The following is a 17,860-nucleotide window of genomic DNA, read 5'->3' as shown; positions in this document are numbered from 1 at the left end:
TGATTGAGCTAGCCCTTGGGACAGAACCAATCTCAAAGGCAACTTATCGGATGGCGTTATCTGAGTTGAAAGAACTGAAAGTGAAAATCCAGGAGTTATTGGATAAGGGATTCATTCGTCCCAATGCATCACCTTGGGGAGCACGAGTTCTGTTTGTCAAGAAGAAAGATGGTTCGTTGTGTCTGTGTATCGACTATCGGCGACTCAATCAGGTAACGATAAAGAACAAGTATCCACTGACAAGGATTGATGACTTGTTTGATCAGCTTCAAGAAGTGTCAATTTTCTCAAAGATCGACTTGAGAATGGATATCATCAGCTGAGAATTAGGAAGGAGGATATTCCTAAGTCACCATTTTGTACTAAATATGGTCACTATGAGTTCACTGTGATGCCATTCAAGTTGACGAATGCTCCTGCTGCTTTCATGGATTTGATGAATAGGGTATTCAAGGAGTACCTAGATCAGTTTGTGATTGTGTTCATCAATGATATCTTGGTCTATTCGAGAAGTGATGAAGAGCACGAGAATTATTTGAGATTAATGCTCCAAACCTTAAGAACTCATCAATTATATGCTAAGTTTAGCAAATGCGAGTTTTAGTTGACTCGTGTTGCATTCTTAGGTCATGTGATTTCCGAAGAAGGAATCTCCGTGGACCCGAGCAAGATAAAAGCTGTGATCAATTGGCCAAGACCGATAACAGTAACAGAGATCAAAGACTTTCTGGATTTAGCAAGTTATTACAAATGGTTTGTGAAAGGATTCTCATTGTTAGCATCGCTTTTGACAAGACTCCTGAAGAAAGAAGAGAAATTTGTGTGGACGGACAAGTGTGAGGATAGTTTCCAAGAGCTTAAGAAAAAGATGACTATCGTACATGTTCTGATGATTCCATCTGATCCTGGAAGATTCGAGATCTATAGTGATGCATCATTTAGAGGACTGTGTTGCGTGTTGATGCAACAAGGCAAGGTTGTTACATACGCCTCCCGTCAGTTGAGAACTCACGAGCAAAATTGTCCAACGCATGACTTAGAACTCGCGGCAATTATCTTTACCCTGAAGATTTGGAGACATTATTTGTGTGGGGAAAAGTTTCAGATCTTCACGGATCATCAAAGTCTCAAGTACCTATTCTCTTAGAAGGAGCTGAACATGAGACAGTGCCAATGGATGGAATTGCTGAAGGACTATGATTGTGATATTCTATATCACCCAGGAAAGGCAAACAAGGTCGCCGATGCTTTGAGTCGAAAGTCTTCAGTTGCTCATATACTGATTAAGGAGTGGAATCTAATCGAGAGAGCTCGAGATTCGGTATTCAAGTTTGAGGTAAGCCACCTCTTAAGTCTTATGGCCACCCTCAGAATTGAACCAGATGTCCAGGTCAGAATCAAGTTACTCCAATCGACAAATTCAGATGTGCAGAAAATCCTACAAGAGGACACCGAGAAAAGAACGGCTGACTTTCAGATTTCTGATGATGGAATACTAAGGTTCTGAAGACGTTTGGTTCTACCTAACGATGTAGAGCTTAGAGAAGATATTTTATCTGAAGCACTTTGTAGCAGTTACAGCATTCATCCTGGAAACACTAAGATGTATCAGAACTTGCGCCAATACTAATGGTGGTCAGGTATAAATGCAGATATTGCCAAACATGTCGCCAAGTGTTTGACGTGTCAGCAAGTAAAAGCTTAGCATTGCAAGCTAGGAGGACTTTTGCAACCTCTCACGATTCTAGAATGGAAATGGGAACATATCACGATAGATTTCGTGATGGGACTACCGAAGTCAGAGAGGAAATGATTCGATTTGGGTGGTAGTCGATAGACTGACGAAGTCGGCTCACTTCATTGCAGTTCAAGAGGACCTCAGTTTGGATAGGCATGCAGACTTGTACATGCGTCAAGTGGTTCGAATGAATGAAGTGCTGGTTACGATAACCTCTGATAGAGACTCGAGATTTACTGCTGCTTTTTGGAAGAGCTTTCAAAGTGTGCTAGGTACGAAGCTTTAGTACAGTACGGCATATCATCCTCAAACGAATGGCCAGTCTAAAAGGAAGATTCAGACTCTCGAGGACATGCTGAGAGCTTGTGTACTAGACTTCAAAAGAAGTTAGGAAGATCAGCTACACCTAATAGAGTTCACTTACAACAACAGTTATCAACAAAGCATCAAAATGGCTCCATTTAAAGCGTTATATAGCAGAGTGTGCAGGCCACAGTGTGTTGGGATGAAGTCGGAGAAAGAAAGATTATAGGCCCAGAGTTGGTCCAGCAGTCAGTGGAATCCGTGGTAGTGATCAGAAACAGATTAAAGACCGCTTAGAGTAGGCAAAAAAGCTACGCAGATAAACGTCGAAGGTCTTTGGAATTCCAAGTTGGTGATCACATTTTTCTGAAAGTGTCACCAATGAAGGGAACTTCGTGCTTTGGAAAGAAATACATATTGAGCCCGAGGTACGTAGGTCCATTCAAGATTCTTGAGAGAATCGAGACCTTGGCATATCGTCTTGCATTGCTGCCAAGATTAGCGCAAGTGCATGACGTCTTTCACGTGTTGATCTTAAAGAAGTATGAGCCTGACCCGACCCACATGCTCAATTTCAAGGAATTGGATGTGGATGAGCACGTGTCATACGTTGAATGCCCCTGTTTAGATTATGGATCGCAAAAAGCAACTTTTGCGTACAAAGATCATCCCGTTGGTCAAAGTGGTCTAGCAACACCACGGTACTAAAGGAACGACATGGGAGACTAAAGAGTCAATAAGAGAATTGAACCGCCACATTTTTGCTAAAGTTTTGTAAGGTTTAAATTTCGAGGAATAAATTTTTATAAGATGGGAAGAATAGTAACATCCTGAATTTTCAACCTGTTTTCTATTAAATAAAACGGGCATTTCATCGACGCGTCCATAGGACTGTTCTCAGAGCCAATCACTCTCAAGATAACTAGACTAGCTGGGTAAGCCATTAAGAAATTTTAAGGCAATAGACTTGAGAATTCAACCAGAAATCGACTTCTCGACCGTGCTCATCTTTAGAGGCCATTAAAGCACAATTAAAAATTGATTTGAGATTAGAAATAGGTCGGTTTGACTAAGATGTGTGGCCAATCGTGGGTGACTCCACAAAATTGGAAAATTCTCATCGACTGACACTAATTTGATTTTACTATCGTTTTGGTACCCTGTGTCCGTATTTGGATCCTCGAGATTTTCATGACAACCGAGAGTCGCCAGTGTGTAGAGTGGGTTCATTGTGGCTCGAAGAAAATCGATTCCAGGGCATTTGCCCTAAAAAGTTCTGAAAACCACCCGATAGCCTAGGTCATGCTAAAAACGCGTCGATTGGAAATTAATCGCCAATTTAAGTCCGATTTTAGAAATTGAAGATTCTGTCATGTCACAATAAATTCTAGGACCCACGACTCAGTCTCAAAAGATTTTTTTGACAACCAAGACTTTTGGGAAAAAGTCGGTTTAGGACCATTTTGTGCAGAAAAAGCCGTGGATTGTTTTTTATGACAAAATTGGAAAGCATGATGAATGTAGGGATGAGGAAAAATGCCTAGACAATCGATGGATGACCGATTGAATTTATTAAGGCCAATTAAGATTTAATTGAGCAAGAAATTAAGCGATTTGAAGCCATCCTCTCCCAAATTCGTAGCTCCCCCTTCCCCTTGCATTTTGGACCTTTTGGCATGTCCAAGAAGGTGCATGTGGCTCAATATGAGCCAAGGACCAATGCTTGGCTTAGGATGGCTTTGTAAGATAATTATTATGGAAAATATTGGCCAAGCGGAGCCCTCCATCCCCCTCACTCTTATCCTCTCTCTCTCTCTCTCTCTCACCCCTCAACCAGCCGAACCCTCTCCCTCTCCCCTCCATTGTGCGACCAGCAGCTCGCCATCGCCAAGACTGCCCATGCCGTCGCCATTCTTCCACCGGAGCTGTGGCGCCTTGCCCGTGCACGCCACTACCCAACCTCATCGTCTCTCTCTCTCTCCTCACTCGATCCAACTATTGTTTCCAATCTATGGAAGCTCCATTAGAGCTGCCTTTCACCGTTTTTTCACCAGTAAAGCCTTGCCAAGGCCCAGTTTGGCCTATTTCCTCTTTCCCAATCAATCTCTACTTGTAACCGAGTTGTTTGCCTTTTTTTTTAGCCAAGAACAAATTAGGTTTTGTGTGGGTTTCCAGCCACCTTGCAAGCCCATTTTGAGGTGCTTGTGGGCCTTGGTTCCTAGGCCCACTTTGGAGTTAAACGTCCCCCGCGACATTCCTAATGTTTTGATCCGAGCAGATCGTTAAACGGGTGAGTTTAGCTCACTAATCCTTAATTAGTTTGTTAATGATGCTTAATGGTTGATGAGTATTAATTAAGTAGGATTAAGTGGTTAGATTAGAGTAAATTAGTGATTATTAATTAATTATGATGCACGTTAGGCATTTGACTAGTGTAATTAGCTAGATGATAGCCTATATTATTTATGGAATGCATCTCGGGATTTTTCCCGATCCTTCTCGGGCCCCAATTAGGCATTACGGGCCTAAATTGGATTTTTAGTATTTATTTTTTAATTTTCGAAATTATTTATTTATTTATTTATTTATTTTTCGGAAATTAGGCTGGGATAACCGACGACCGAAATTTTATGCTGATTGTCATGGTACAGTCTGTTGATTTATTTGAGCTCTACGTTGTGTTGAATTGAATTGATTGTACAATTTGAGGAATTATTCCTAAATTGATTGAAATTGAGAAATTGATTGGTACATGGCCGAGTATGATTATTTAGCGCCAATAATGCTTTGATGGGCTACTAAATGGAGAAAATTGTGAGAGTGAACTGAATATACTCTTGGCTAAGACCAATCGGGTACGTTAATATCAAGTATGGTAAAGATGGGAAAGATATAGTTAGTGCGTGGCTCGGTGATGAAGTATATCACCCCGGCGAAAACGACACCTAAGTGCATGCACATAAATTGTTTATATTGGATCTATGATGAAGTATATCACCCTGGCAAAAACGACGCCCAAGAGCATGCGCGTAAATTGTTTATATTGGCTCTGTGATTAAGTATATCATCCCGACAAAAACGACGCCCAAGAGCATGCGCATAAATTGCTTATATTGGCTCTGTGATTAAGTATATCACCCCGGTGAAAACGATACTCAAGAGCATGTACGTAAATTGTTTATATCACCTTGGCGAAAATGGCACTTTAGAGAATACACATAGTAAGGTGACTAGGTATATTATACTGGGAGTTGTATAGTATGGATGGAAATGACTGAGGGATGGTGTAATTGACATGTAATCCACTAGGTCGATTGATCAAGATATTGATCTATGATTGCTTAGGTGCCTATTTGAATTGCACTAATTTGCAGGTGGAATCTGAGGCTAAGATAAGTCCTTCGACCTGTGTGTGCATAGGCAGCCCATAGTGTATTTGTTTACTAATCGGGTCTTAGGGGTTAGATACTACTAAGACATTGTCTCAGTGGTTATTGTATAACCATTTCAGGCCCTCAGATGGCAGCACCTCCACCTTCCCGTCCTCCTATGCATTTTGGTATCCCTGAAGAGATCACCGAGGTAGCGTATCAGTTTCCGATACACCCCCACCCAAAAGGGCTAGAGTATGTGTTGATAAAGTCCAAGGTTTGGGTTGATGTGAGTAGAAATGACCTGGTGCCTCATGAGTATCGATCGTGGTATCATCACTACCATGATGGGCGAAGAGAATGTCCCGTCTCGGAAGGCGATGTGACTTTGTATGTCCTCAAGGTAGCATTCGGGCTAGGGACGATAGATCCTAAGGATGGATCGGTAGTGGATGCAAAAGACCCTAAGCTCGAGAGCAATCACGATTCCCTCTAGCCATCAACAACAAACTCCAACTGGAGCATGCTAAGGGAGATAGTCGAGCAAGAGGAGGGACCGGAGGAGGATCAGGAGTGGAAATGGCCAGAGGTGGAAGAGCCTAAAGAAGAAGGGCTTGAAGAGGAGGATTACTTGCTAGAAGACCCTGATGAGGAGCCAAATGAAGAAGATTATGAAGAAGAGGAGGATCCTGAGGAGGATCCTGAGTACGACCTGGATAAGAACTGAGATCTCATCTTGTTTGCAAACCTAGGTCGAGAACTGATGTGTGATAGTTCAGCCTTTAACAAATAGTATTGTAATATATATCATGTGGTTTGCCTTGTATAAAAGTGTGGTTGCGGTTTTCAGATGTGAAAAATATAGCCCTACTTTTCTATCCCAAATGTCTTATTGTTTGGGGATTATTATATGCTTCCACGTGTGCATATCAAATTAAAAAGGGTCGACGATGCGTCCTAGAACGTCACTATTAATCGACCAAGTGAGGGATGGGCACATATTCGAGGATCGGGGCGTGACACTCCTTCCGTTTATAAACCCATTAATAAACCCATTTACTTTTGATAATCTCCTTGCTCTTGGTTATCTTGACCAACTCCAATGTTTGATTTTGAACGAGTGATTCCATCTTTTTTCTCATAACTCTTAGCCACTACAACGACCTAGTATTAGCCATCGCCTTAGAGTAAGATGAAGGCTCATCAATCTCCACCTCGTCACCTACAGTCAATGCATAAGCAATATTTGTGTAACTATAATGTACTAATGATTTGATTAACCGTTTCTATTTGTTCAAACTATAATGTGTTGCGTAGTGCTAGTTGTTCAGTATTATTGAATTTAGGAACTGTTGCCTCATCTCTAATCTCAATCTTTGTTACTTCTAAGATCTCTAGAGCCTCCACTTGAAACTTCACCTTAACATCGACACCACAATCCATCTGCTTTGTTGATAATGTCTCAAGACTCCTCTATTGAAGCATTGCAATCTCATTAAAGATCATATCTCTGCTGATTGGAAAACCAAGTGATTTGGGATCAGTGTATCATAGCCGATAGCCTTTCACTCCATATCTTTTGACCCTTTAACAACCTCCTTTTACCTAACATTGTCATACTTGCCTCACTCAGGTGCCTTCAGAGTACATGCAATAGATAAGTCAAGTTAAAGTCTAACTCACCTAATGAAACTACAACAACTTCTATCACGGTCTCTCTCAATAGATGATAGAAAGTATTCATTTTCTTACCTTTCATCACTATCATGACTTCTCAAGAGATCTTCAATACTCCACCTTCAGCGGCATACTTATACCCGATGTCATCGAGTGTCCCTAGAGAAATAAAGTTCTTCTTGAGCTTTGGTACGTCCCTCATGTCTATAAATGTGTGCACCTCCCCATCATGTATCTGAATCCTAACTGTCCATATCTCCACAACCTTATAGGCTTCAAATTCTAACTCTACCACTATCTGCAGTCTTGTAAGTAGTAACCTAGTTTTTATGAGTCATCATATGATAAGAACATCTCGAATCTAACACCCATTCATCTCATGACGAACTAGTAATCACACACAAGATAGCCTCTGCATCATCGGTTCTCTTCTTGGCAACATTCATCACACTTTTTGTGGCATTTTGTTTGTCACCATTATTTCTCAACTTTGAATAGTCTCTCCTAATATGCCCCTCTTTGTGGCACAAAAATCACTTCATGCGTCCCTTGGACATTTTGTGGCGTAACTTTGACTTGTTTTAACCTCTGTTGCTACAAGACCCCTGACATTGATCACTACCTTGAATCAATAATCCTCGTGCTATATTTTGCATCAAGCCATCATAACGCAACTTTCTCTGCTACTTCTTATAAAACAAAGTGGACTTTACCTCTTCCAAGGTAATCATAGTATACCCTTGTAGTAATGAATTAGTAAAGTGCTCCTATAACTATGGTAAGGAAGCTCACAACATCATGCATTGTTTTTCACTTTGAGAATTTTACCAACATTCTTTAAATCCTTCATGAGTTTATCAACTCATCTAGGTGGGACCCGATTGATGTACCTTAAGTATATCGAAACTAAAACATCCTCTTCAATATGTACACACGATTGTTCAAACCCTTTATCACATAAAGTCCCTGTAGTTTTGCCCACAACGTTGTAGCATCCTGCTCCTCGACTACCTCTACTAACACCTTATTTGACAAGTTCAATAGGATTATACGTTTTGCCTTCCTTAGTAGCACGTCCTTTTTAGCATCTTTCATTATTTCGAGCAATTTATTCTTCCCTTTAAATACTTTGATCAAACCTAGAGTTGTTACTAGTGCCTCCATCTTAACACCCTATAACCCAAAGTGGTTCCTCTCATTGAACCTCTCAATTTCTACTTTTGTTGTCGACATAATTGCAATAACTGAATTTCCAAATATTAATCAAACAAGTAAAAGCCCCAAAACAAAATCCAAAAAATCTTATCATCAAACTTTGAAACCAATTGTTGTAATATTAATGTGAAATTTAATTGGGATCTTACAATTTATGTCAACATGAGAGAATTAGAGAAAATAAATGAGGAACAGTAAAGGATACTCAAGATTTACGTGGTTCGGTTCGAATGTCAATATCTACATCTACAAGGAGAGCTATCGATAATAATTCACTATAATCAGAGAATCCATATTACAATCACTCACACGCTCAAATATTTCCTACATCTAAATTATACCCAAACCCAAGTCATTCACAAATAAACAACTCAAATGGATATAAAACTCATGGCACAAATCACAATGTCTAAGACACATCCGTATGGCCAAAGAAACAAGAACTATAGACATCTTCTTCACTTTTGTTCTCCATTCGCTCTTCTACATCAAGAGCTCATTGTGTGGTTGCCTTCTTTGTGAGATGATCCCTCAAGGAGAGCTACTATGCTCTCTCCTTGAAACCTCTGACCTTCTTGTGCAGCTTTTGTGCACTTAAAGAACCCACTCTTGCAAACCACTTCTTCAATGAAAGGGAAACCTAGGGCTAAGCCAAGAAACCATATATTTGTTTTCCTTTTGTTCTCTTTTCTCTAGCCCCCACTATGGGACTATTAAAGGAGAAGACTTCAATATTACAAAGACAAGTATACCCCTTATTTTGTTCCCTCTCACGGCCACCTTGAATTAGAAGTAAGCACATCTTATACAAGCTTTGACTTGAGAATAATTTAACAATGAGTTTTGCAAGTGGAACAGTTTTGTGCCAATTAAGAATGCAAAAATGTGTTATTTTCTTAACGACTAAAGCAGAATATATTGGAATTACCGAAGGAGATAAGGAACTCTTATGGATGCAAAAATTCCTACAAGAGTTGGACATGAAGCAAGAGAAGATTCTTTTGTATTGTGATAGTATAAATGTTATCTATTTTAGCAATAATTTGACATTGCATTCAACATCAAAGCATATTGATGCAAAATATCATTAGATTTGAGAAAAATTAAAAGGTAAACTCTTTCTATTTGAGAAAGTCTACACCACCTATAATGGATCTAACATGATGACTAAAGCATTGCCCATGATGAAACTTAACTCTTGTAAAAACAAAGAGGGCGCGATGGATTTTTCCACATGAGGTGAAGGATGAGATTTGTTGGCTAGGTCTACCTCTTTGTGGGGCTTAACTAACATAAACAAAAAGTTAAAGTCAAAATGCAAAAGAAGAAACGAAGGCATGTTTGTGCAGAAGAAAAAGAAGAGTGGAGAGAGAGAGAGAGAGAGAGAGAGAGAGAGAGAGAGAGAGAGAGAGAGAGAGAGAGAGAGAATGCACAAGAAGAAGACAAAGAGGCAATGGCTTCAAAGATTTGACGGCCAAACATGATCAAAATTAATTCGAGTTTTAGTATATTGTTCGTGAGCTGAGACCTTTAATTTGATTGATTTCATTTGTTGAGAACTTCTCCAAGTTATCTTTCATAATCTTCAACCATAGTAAGATTTTTTAACTCCATTTATATTAATCCACCTTCATAGTGATGAAATATTGTTGTATTGTTGGTGTTGAGTCTTTGATGGTGACTAGACAAAATCTTTGTGTATCCTACTATTCTTGATGATCGGTAAAAAAAATTTGAGTGGTCCGAGTTTTTACTGCATCGAGTTTTCCACGTAAATATCCTAGTCTTGTCCTTGCTGCCTCTTTGTAACATGTCAACATGATATTTACTTATTTTGAGGTTATGTGTAGCACCCCTCGAACGGCCCTGGATCCGTTGAGGTCGCCACAGTGTGCTTACCTTTCTCTTGTCCTGATAATATATCACTCTGATACCATAGAATCATAATAGGCCCATAACTCCTGGGGGTTTATATCTTTTAGATCAGTCCCTGCGCAGAAATATGGCGGAAGCGTATCCATCAACTCCCCGTCCTGAAATTAAAGCGATGCAGACCAACTAAAACTTTATATAAGTTAAAGCTGAACACCTTTATTTACATAAACCAGATGGACATCATGAGTCGGTACATCAAAAACACCGTGGTTTTCTATACCCGGCTATGTATCAAAAGATAATCAACATCTTTTATAATAGTCGTATACTTAAAGTCCATCGATAAGTGTCGGCGTCCAAAAATTCATTCCTTTGCTGTCCTCCTCCTCACGGTCATATCCAACCACTCGGTCCATTTGCCGATGGCGGTGACAACAGAGGCATCTTATCTAGTCTGAAATGTCAGTCCCCAAAAGGAGTGAGTACAACCACTCAGCAATAAAAGATTCATCAAGCTATATCAAGCAGTACCATCAATATCTAGACTCATGCATGATAGACAAAATCAGATAGTCAATGGATCAATATACATCAAAATCATGAAATCCTTTCATGCATGGTGAATGCAATTTCAAAAGATTCAAATGCATCGTGTCCAGTTACACCAGTCCCAATCATAGGGCCAAACTGTAATGACACGTCTCATTTCATGCCATACAATTTAGTCCCATAACCAAACCACACTCACACTTAATATAATCATCCGTGTTATCATTCAAAAGGTTTCATTACCCCAGAGGACTAATATTTGCATCCTTATGAAATTCCGCACCCAACCTTGGCATCGCGAAACCTCTGGCACACACCTCCGGGTATCCGGCACACACCTCCGGGCATCTCGCACCCCACCTGGCATCAGGAGGAACTTTGAGGGCCTCCCATGAAAATGGTTACCCTAGCCATCCGGAATTACGTACCGACAAGCATACCACCGAGCATCCCAAAACTCCCAGGGAAAAACCTCTGGGCATGTATTCAAAATACAACCAGGCATCCAAATGGCATCGACTCATTCGAACCATTGGGCATCCTGACTCCTGGGGCATCATTGACCCAAGGGTCCAATGGCAACAATTAACATATTAATTTCCAAAAACACTTTTCAATGCAATGACAAAATGTCTCTTGAGTCTCATCACATCTCAATATTGCATAATATGCCAATGCATGTATCATCATGTCACATAACAACCCAAGATGCATTCACTTTTGAAATCAGTTGAGCAAAGTCGGAGTAAAACAGCTTAAAAACCAAAATATGCAGCTTTGATTAAAATTTCGAAATAACCCCCTAAATGAACTCAGAAAATTCTGAAATTTGGATATGTTGTAAACAAGATCTAAAGGAAAACGTTTTATGAAAAACACTAAGTCAGATTCATTGTATATCAAGAGCAATAATTTCGATATTCCTTACTAACACTCTGTAATAATTTCCAGATTTAACATTTACAAGAAAAATCATTTCACCAACCAAAACTTGTCCATTTATTCTCAAATTTTGATATATTATTCCTAAGGATATGTCCTACAACTTTCATTAAGGATTCGAAGTCCAATTCTATCTAGAAAATTACAGAAAAATCACATAATCATTGAAGGTCAAGCTATTCTCTACGAAACAGCTTACTGTTTTCAATAGGTACACTTCTATCTTCATGTTTTTACATTCATATGACTATATCTAGATGTCTAACTCAATCTAGTACTCATCAAGTTCAGTCCAACACAAAACAGCAACTTCACATTCAATCCTCCATAGATTGGCATTCAGTTTTCATCTCAACCCTTCCTCAAGTCTATTGCACTACACTAGACAGCAACAGCACTACATCACATAGATTGATGAACTTCTATTTGCCTCAACTCCTAAGCTCAATCGAAAAACCGAACGGGAAGCTCGTGGGTCTTTGAATGCAGCTCAACGGCGGCGAACGCAAACGGCGTCAACGGCGGTAGCACGTGCAAGGTAGAGGATGATCGTTCTCTCCTCTTCTCCTCTCGCCGTTTGCCCTCTCGCAAGAACTCTCTCTCTCACTTGTTGCTGCTCGTCCGAGAGAGAAAACGAGAAGAAGAAGAAGATGGGTTTCGGGTTTTTTGGAGAAAAAGAGAGGAATTTTGAAATTTAAGAGGGGAATAGATCTACAAGTCTAATCCCTAGGGTAGCCTAATCATGAGATTTTGCTAATGATTATGTCTTTTGAGTTTGTTAGGTTTCGGTTTTCAGGGATGGAAAACCATGGGTGATGCAAAGAGAGGAGGGGGTGTCGTGGCTTCCATGCATGATCTCTTTCGCCATTTGTCACTCGATCTTAATTAATCTCTAATCCATGTCGTTAGTCGGTTTACTTGTATCTAATGTTTTTCACTTAATTCCCTTTCGATTAGATTTCAATTATATTATAATCATATAAAGTTATGAAATTATATGACATATTAACTATTTAGTGTTAGTCTATAGAGAATTCATCACAAGAAATGCTAAAGTTAAAAATTGATATTAGCATTTACTATCACTAATCAAATTATCATAACTATAATCTATAAACTAAATAGAAAATAAAATCGCTCGAGCCTAAATATCCGCCTCTGGCCCAACAGTCTCAATCTATAACAATCCAGCCCACTAAACTAAATTTATCAGTCTAACAATTCTAAATCTTGGCCTGCTCTAAGCTAAGCCCAAGCCCAACTCTTCCATTCGGCTTATCAAACCCAATTCTAAAATTCATGTGGCCCACTTACTTCTCGAGCCCACACATTCCTCACGGTCCATCGGGTTCACTTTCTGGCCCAATCTAAATTAATCTAAGTTCCTAATGATTCTTATTACACTAATGAAGGTCGGTGAAATTTGGGATGTCACATTATGTTACTGGAATATACTGCTGGTTGTGGCTAGGGTTATGTCGGTTTTGGTCAGTTTAGTTTTAGGAAAGAAATTGATTCTGGATTGGATTAATTCTTGATGAATTGTTGCCCAGTTCTCACCAACAACATGGACATTCTGCGTTTCTTTTGTCTGCTGTACTCGACCGGGGACAGCAAGTGGAAGGGATCACAGCTGCGCTCCTTCTATATTACGAAAGTATGGGGGTAAGAAAAGCGGTCCAAATGGGAATGAGATCATGGTGATGGGAAAGACATTAAAGCACTCGATGCTCGATGCACGATGCGAACGCCGCCCGATTTAGTGCGAGAACCTCCGCCCCATAGCCAGTTTTGGCACTTTCGTCGAGCGCATGGAGTTTGGTACATAAAATGAACACTGCAAAGGGAAGTTCCTAGCTCTTCAGGGTCATTCGCTAATGAGGCGAATACATACTTGACTGTGGGCTACGTGAGGGAGATTCACAGAATTGAATATGACAAGTTGGACATTTTGTGGAGAGGGGATTCCAAGCTATGTATATGCACACTACCCCGGCTTCAGCACCGCTTTTACTTGTATTATATCATTCTGAATGTTATATAGATCTTCATCCAGGTAAATTTGTATTTTTGACTTGTGAGTTATGTTTTTTTTATTTAACAGCTTCTAAAGCATAGCTCCAAAGAAGTTTGAGATACGAATGGCACAAGAGAATTCCTCAGACGGCTGGCGACATCCACTTTCTCGCTTTCAAGCAGATCCTGATGAAATTCACCTAGATATTAAAAATGATGGCCGACACTCCTGCAAAGATGGACACTCGGTCTGTGTTGTCACACCAACCCGATTTTCGTAATTATATCATGACACTAAATTATAAGGGACAATAATACAAAGAACAATAAAGGACAAAAAAAATTTACGTAATTCAACTCGAATGTCAGAATCTATGTTTACAGGAAGAGTTCGCAAATAATTCACTATAAAACGAATAATTTTAGAGTTACAATCACTCGTGCTCAAGTGTTTTCTAGTCCTATAATTCACACCCTAAATCTACAGTGTTTAGTCTAACTTAAAACACTCAAAATGGATGTAAATATACTGCACAAAATACAGGGTGTTCAGAGATACCTATTCCTCATCCTCATGCTCTAACTTCGCATGTATTCTCCAGACGAGAACTCCTCTTCTTATATAGAGAGGTTTACCATGAAAGAGAAGAAAGTCACAGTGAATGGCCATCATGAATAATCACAAGCCATCATTGCAACTTTCTTGCCATTCTCTTTTCCATCTACCGCATGGGCTCCCTTATCATTCACGTGTGGCCATCATGACAAGCCATAATTGAAGGAGATCTTCCTTCATCTTTGACAAGACGAAACCCCCCTTGATTTATGCGTGCGGGGAAGGAATTTTTCTTCTCGGTTGTCTTCATGCAACTCCCTTTCAATGCCATGAGAGGAAAGTCTTCTTCATTAAAGAATGTAGCCAGTGAAAGTTTTTTTTTCTCGCTGTCTATCCAGCTACCACCCATGAATTTTGGGCCATGCTTATTGAGTGGGCTCGCAACATGACTTAACTGTCTGGAACCGAGCAATCTGCTGATGATACACCTCCAGACGTGATAGAAGTGAATTGGACCCGATCAAACCAGGATGCCACCGTTTGATAAACCATAGAAGCTGAAAGGGGAGAGGAGGAAAGGAAAAGATCAGCCCCGCCTCGAAGAAAAGATCAAAGGATGTGTAGGGGGCAATGAGACTCTTCTACGAAATCAAAGATGCAAGAAAAATTCGAACTGAATGAAGTTCTCTTTCAGTTGAAAATAAAACGTTACCTGAAGCATGAAAAAGCTAATGATTCCATATTGAGATCGCCCCGTGACACGTCAGGACTTTGAGAGGTTTGAGAAAAAAAGAGGAAGAATCAAATTTTCAGTAAAGAAAGGGTACATTGGCTTGTTTTTAACAGGATAACTCATTCCAAAACTCCCCTATTCAATTATTATATTCTCTCAAATTCAAGTTTCTCATTTGTGAGGAAATCTCAATGAGATCCAGGCTCGTAGATTTGCGGCGATCTCAGGATGGTATGAATTGAAGACAATTCTTCCAACGATTGGCAAGGGTTCAACCAACCACCCCCCTCCCCAAACAACAAAAATAAATAAATAAATAACCATATAATGCTAGGGCAAGGCTAGAATTACTAAGCAAATAAAACGTTACTCTGTTAGCTTTTGATTAGGCTTTTCATGAATGAATAGGCCTTCTTAATGCCTAAATTACCCTTCATAAAAATCCAAAATTTTTTATTTACGCCTGAGAGATCCCAATCCCCAAATTATATTCCCGACCAGGTATGTCAAATAGTACGAAAGTTCTTATACAATGTCTCTTTAACACAATTGGTAATAATCACGCTGCAAGCAAACAATTCCTTGTAAAATCAATAATCTTGGCATGGATGACCTATCTTTGAATAGATTGAGGAATTAAGGATATGTACACACGCACTTGGATTCAGTGAAAAGAATATGGATCCAATATGTTTTAAGCATTGTGCGATTAACTTTGCCAATCATTTTATAGAAGAAGAGTAAGTGTACAATTATATGATATTTTTATATCAAATAAAGAAGCTTGAGAAATTTTTCAAATTAGGTTTTACATTATATCTGCTCTATCCTTCAAAATGTAAGCTCCCACAAGAGACCGGCATGTACTATTTATTTAGCCATGATGCAGCCTATGACGCAGCCTATGATCCAAAAATTGCAAATTTCTCCTCTCTTTTTTCTATATATACACAACAAGATCTTGCAATTAAAAAGCACCAAAGAAGCACACTTTCTACTGAAAGAATCTCAAAAGCCCACTGTCAAATCTCTCAATTTCCAACAAAACATGGCCATGAAAGTTGAGGTTGTCTCCACTGAGACCATCAAGCCTTCCTCTCCAACTCCATCTCACCTCAGGGACTTCAAGCTCTGTCTCCTTGACCAACTGGCTCCCCCGTTTTGGGTTCCGGTCATCCTGTTCTACTCGGCTTCCAACAACGAGGTGGCAGCGAACTCTGCCTCCGTCACTGGAAACTTGAAAACTTCGCTTTCGCAGGCGCTTTCCCTCTTCTACCCTCTAGGCGGAAGGATGAAAGGCAACACTGCCATCGATTGCAACGACGAGGGGGCACTCTATTTGGAGGCAAAAGCTCGCTTCGAGTTGTCCGAAGTTCTGTCGAACCCGGACATGAATCAGCTGCAGCAATTCCTCCCGTTCTCTTCAGACAAAGTTGTTCCCAACATTGAGGAACAAGTCATTGTAGGGGTCCAAGCCAACTTCTTTGACTGTGGCGGCATCGGGATCGGCATCTGCATGTCTCATAAGATTGCTGACGCTGCGTCAGTCTCTGCTTTCCTCACTGCATGGTCGGAAATTGCCCTCAATGGCATCAACGGCAAAGCTAGCCTCATCACTCCCTTCTTGAAAGCATCTGAGCTCTTCCCACCAAAGGACGTAAACTTCCAAATGCCATACGGATTCACCAGCAGAGAGAAGCTTTTGACCAAGAGGTTTCGTTTCGACGGTGAGAGCTTGGCAAGGCTCCGGGCCAGGTTTGGTAGTGCAACTCCTACTCGCGTCGAGGCAGTGACCGCCCTAATTTGGAAATCCGCTGTGGAGGCAGCGAGGAAAAGGCCAGAGTGGAACGAGAAGTATCCCTCATCAGTAGCGGCCCACGTGGTGAACATCAGAAGCAGGATGAGGCCACAACCATTGCCTGAGCATGCCCTTGGCAATCTGTGGCGGGCCACTGTTGCACCACTGATAGACACAAACAAGGGAGTTGAATTGCAGGACTTTGCAGGCAGTCTCAGGAAATCAATAAGGGCAATTGATGGCGAGTATTTGAGCGTGCTTCAAGGCGAGAGGGGATTGGAAAAGGCCTACGAAAGCCTCAAGGCGGCACGGAAGTTGGCGGAGTCGTCTGGGGGAAAGATGGAGTTCTACGGGTTCAGCAGTTGGGTGAATTTTCCTTTCTACGAGGTGGATTTCGGCTTGGGAAGGCCCACTTGGCTGTGCACCACCGGTTTTCCGATAGGAAATATGGTGTTTTTAATGGGAACGAGGTGCGGGAATGGGATCGAAGCTTGGATCACATTGCACGAGCACGACATGATCGAGTTCGACCGCAACGATGAGTTGCTACAGTTCATTTCGCTAAGCCTGTGATCATGAGAAGTGCGACCGATGAAGATTATCGTCCCTTATGGTTTGCTTGTCGATTTGATTGATTCGAGGTTTCATATGTTCGTTTGCTTTGTTAGATGTCATAAACTGCTTAAATGGTTTTATTCATGTGTGATTAGAACTGCAAATGAAAGTATGTTTAAAGTTCCATATGCCTTGATTTTCTTGTTATATCTATGGACATTTTTTTTTCCTGGAAAACCTTGTTGAAATGGAGAAATACGATTTGTAATATGTGTAATTTTGTTAACATGTGTCTTGAACGTGTTTTTTTCAAGCTATAAAATATTCAAAATGAGTAAATAACGGAGTCAAACACCATGATAAAAATTAAATATATCTTTTTTGCAATATCAAAGCACATTAATCCAAGGTTAAAAAATATCTTAAGGGTATTGCGGTCATAAAATCCAATAATAAAACGAGCAATGCTATGCATATATAAAGAAATCTTAATGAAAAAATTTATTAACTAATGTGGCAATTATATTTGGGT

The 17,860-nt window shown here is 40.2% G+C and overlaps 1 protein-coding gene across 1 annotated transcript; it reads left to right on the top strand.

Annotated features, from left to right (window-relative positions):
- The first annotated feature begins 16,023 nt into the window (after positions 1 to 16,023).
- On the top strand, positions 16,024 to 17,346 carry LOC104439652 (stemmadenine O-acetyltransferase). Its single transcript, XM_010052679.1, has one exon. It carries the CDS (start codon positions 16,024 to 16,026, stop codon positions 17,344 to 17,346), a length of 1,323 nt encoding a protein of 440 aa, XP_010050981.1.
- Positions 17,347 to 17,860: the final 514 nt, after the last annotated feature.

Source organism: Eucalyptus grandis, chromosome 3 (assembly GCF_016545825.1).
Source record: "Eucalyptus grandis isolate ANBG69807.140 chromosome 3, ASM1654582v1, whole genome shotgun sequence".
NCBI classification, from domain to species: Eukaryota; Viridiplantae; Streptophyta; class Magnoliopsida; order Myrtales; family Myrtaceae; genus Eucalyptus; species Eucalyptus grandis.
The sequence above is the reverse complement of the archived record's forward strand: the minus strand, read 5'-3'. Positions and strand labels throughout refer to the sequence as shown.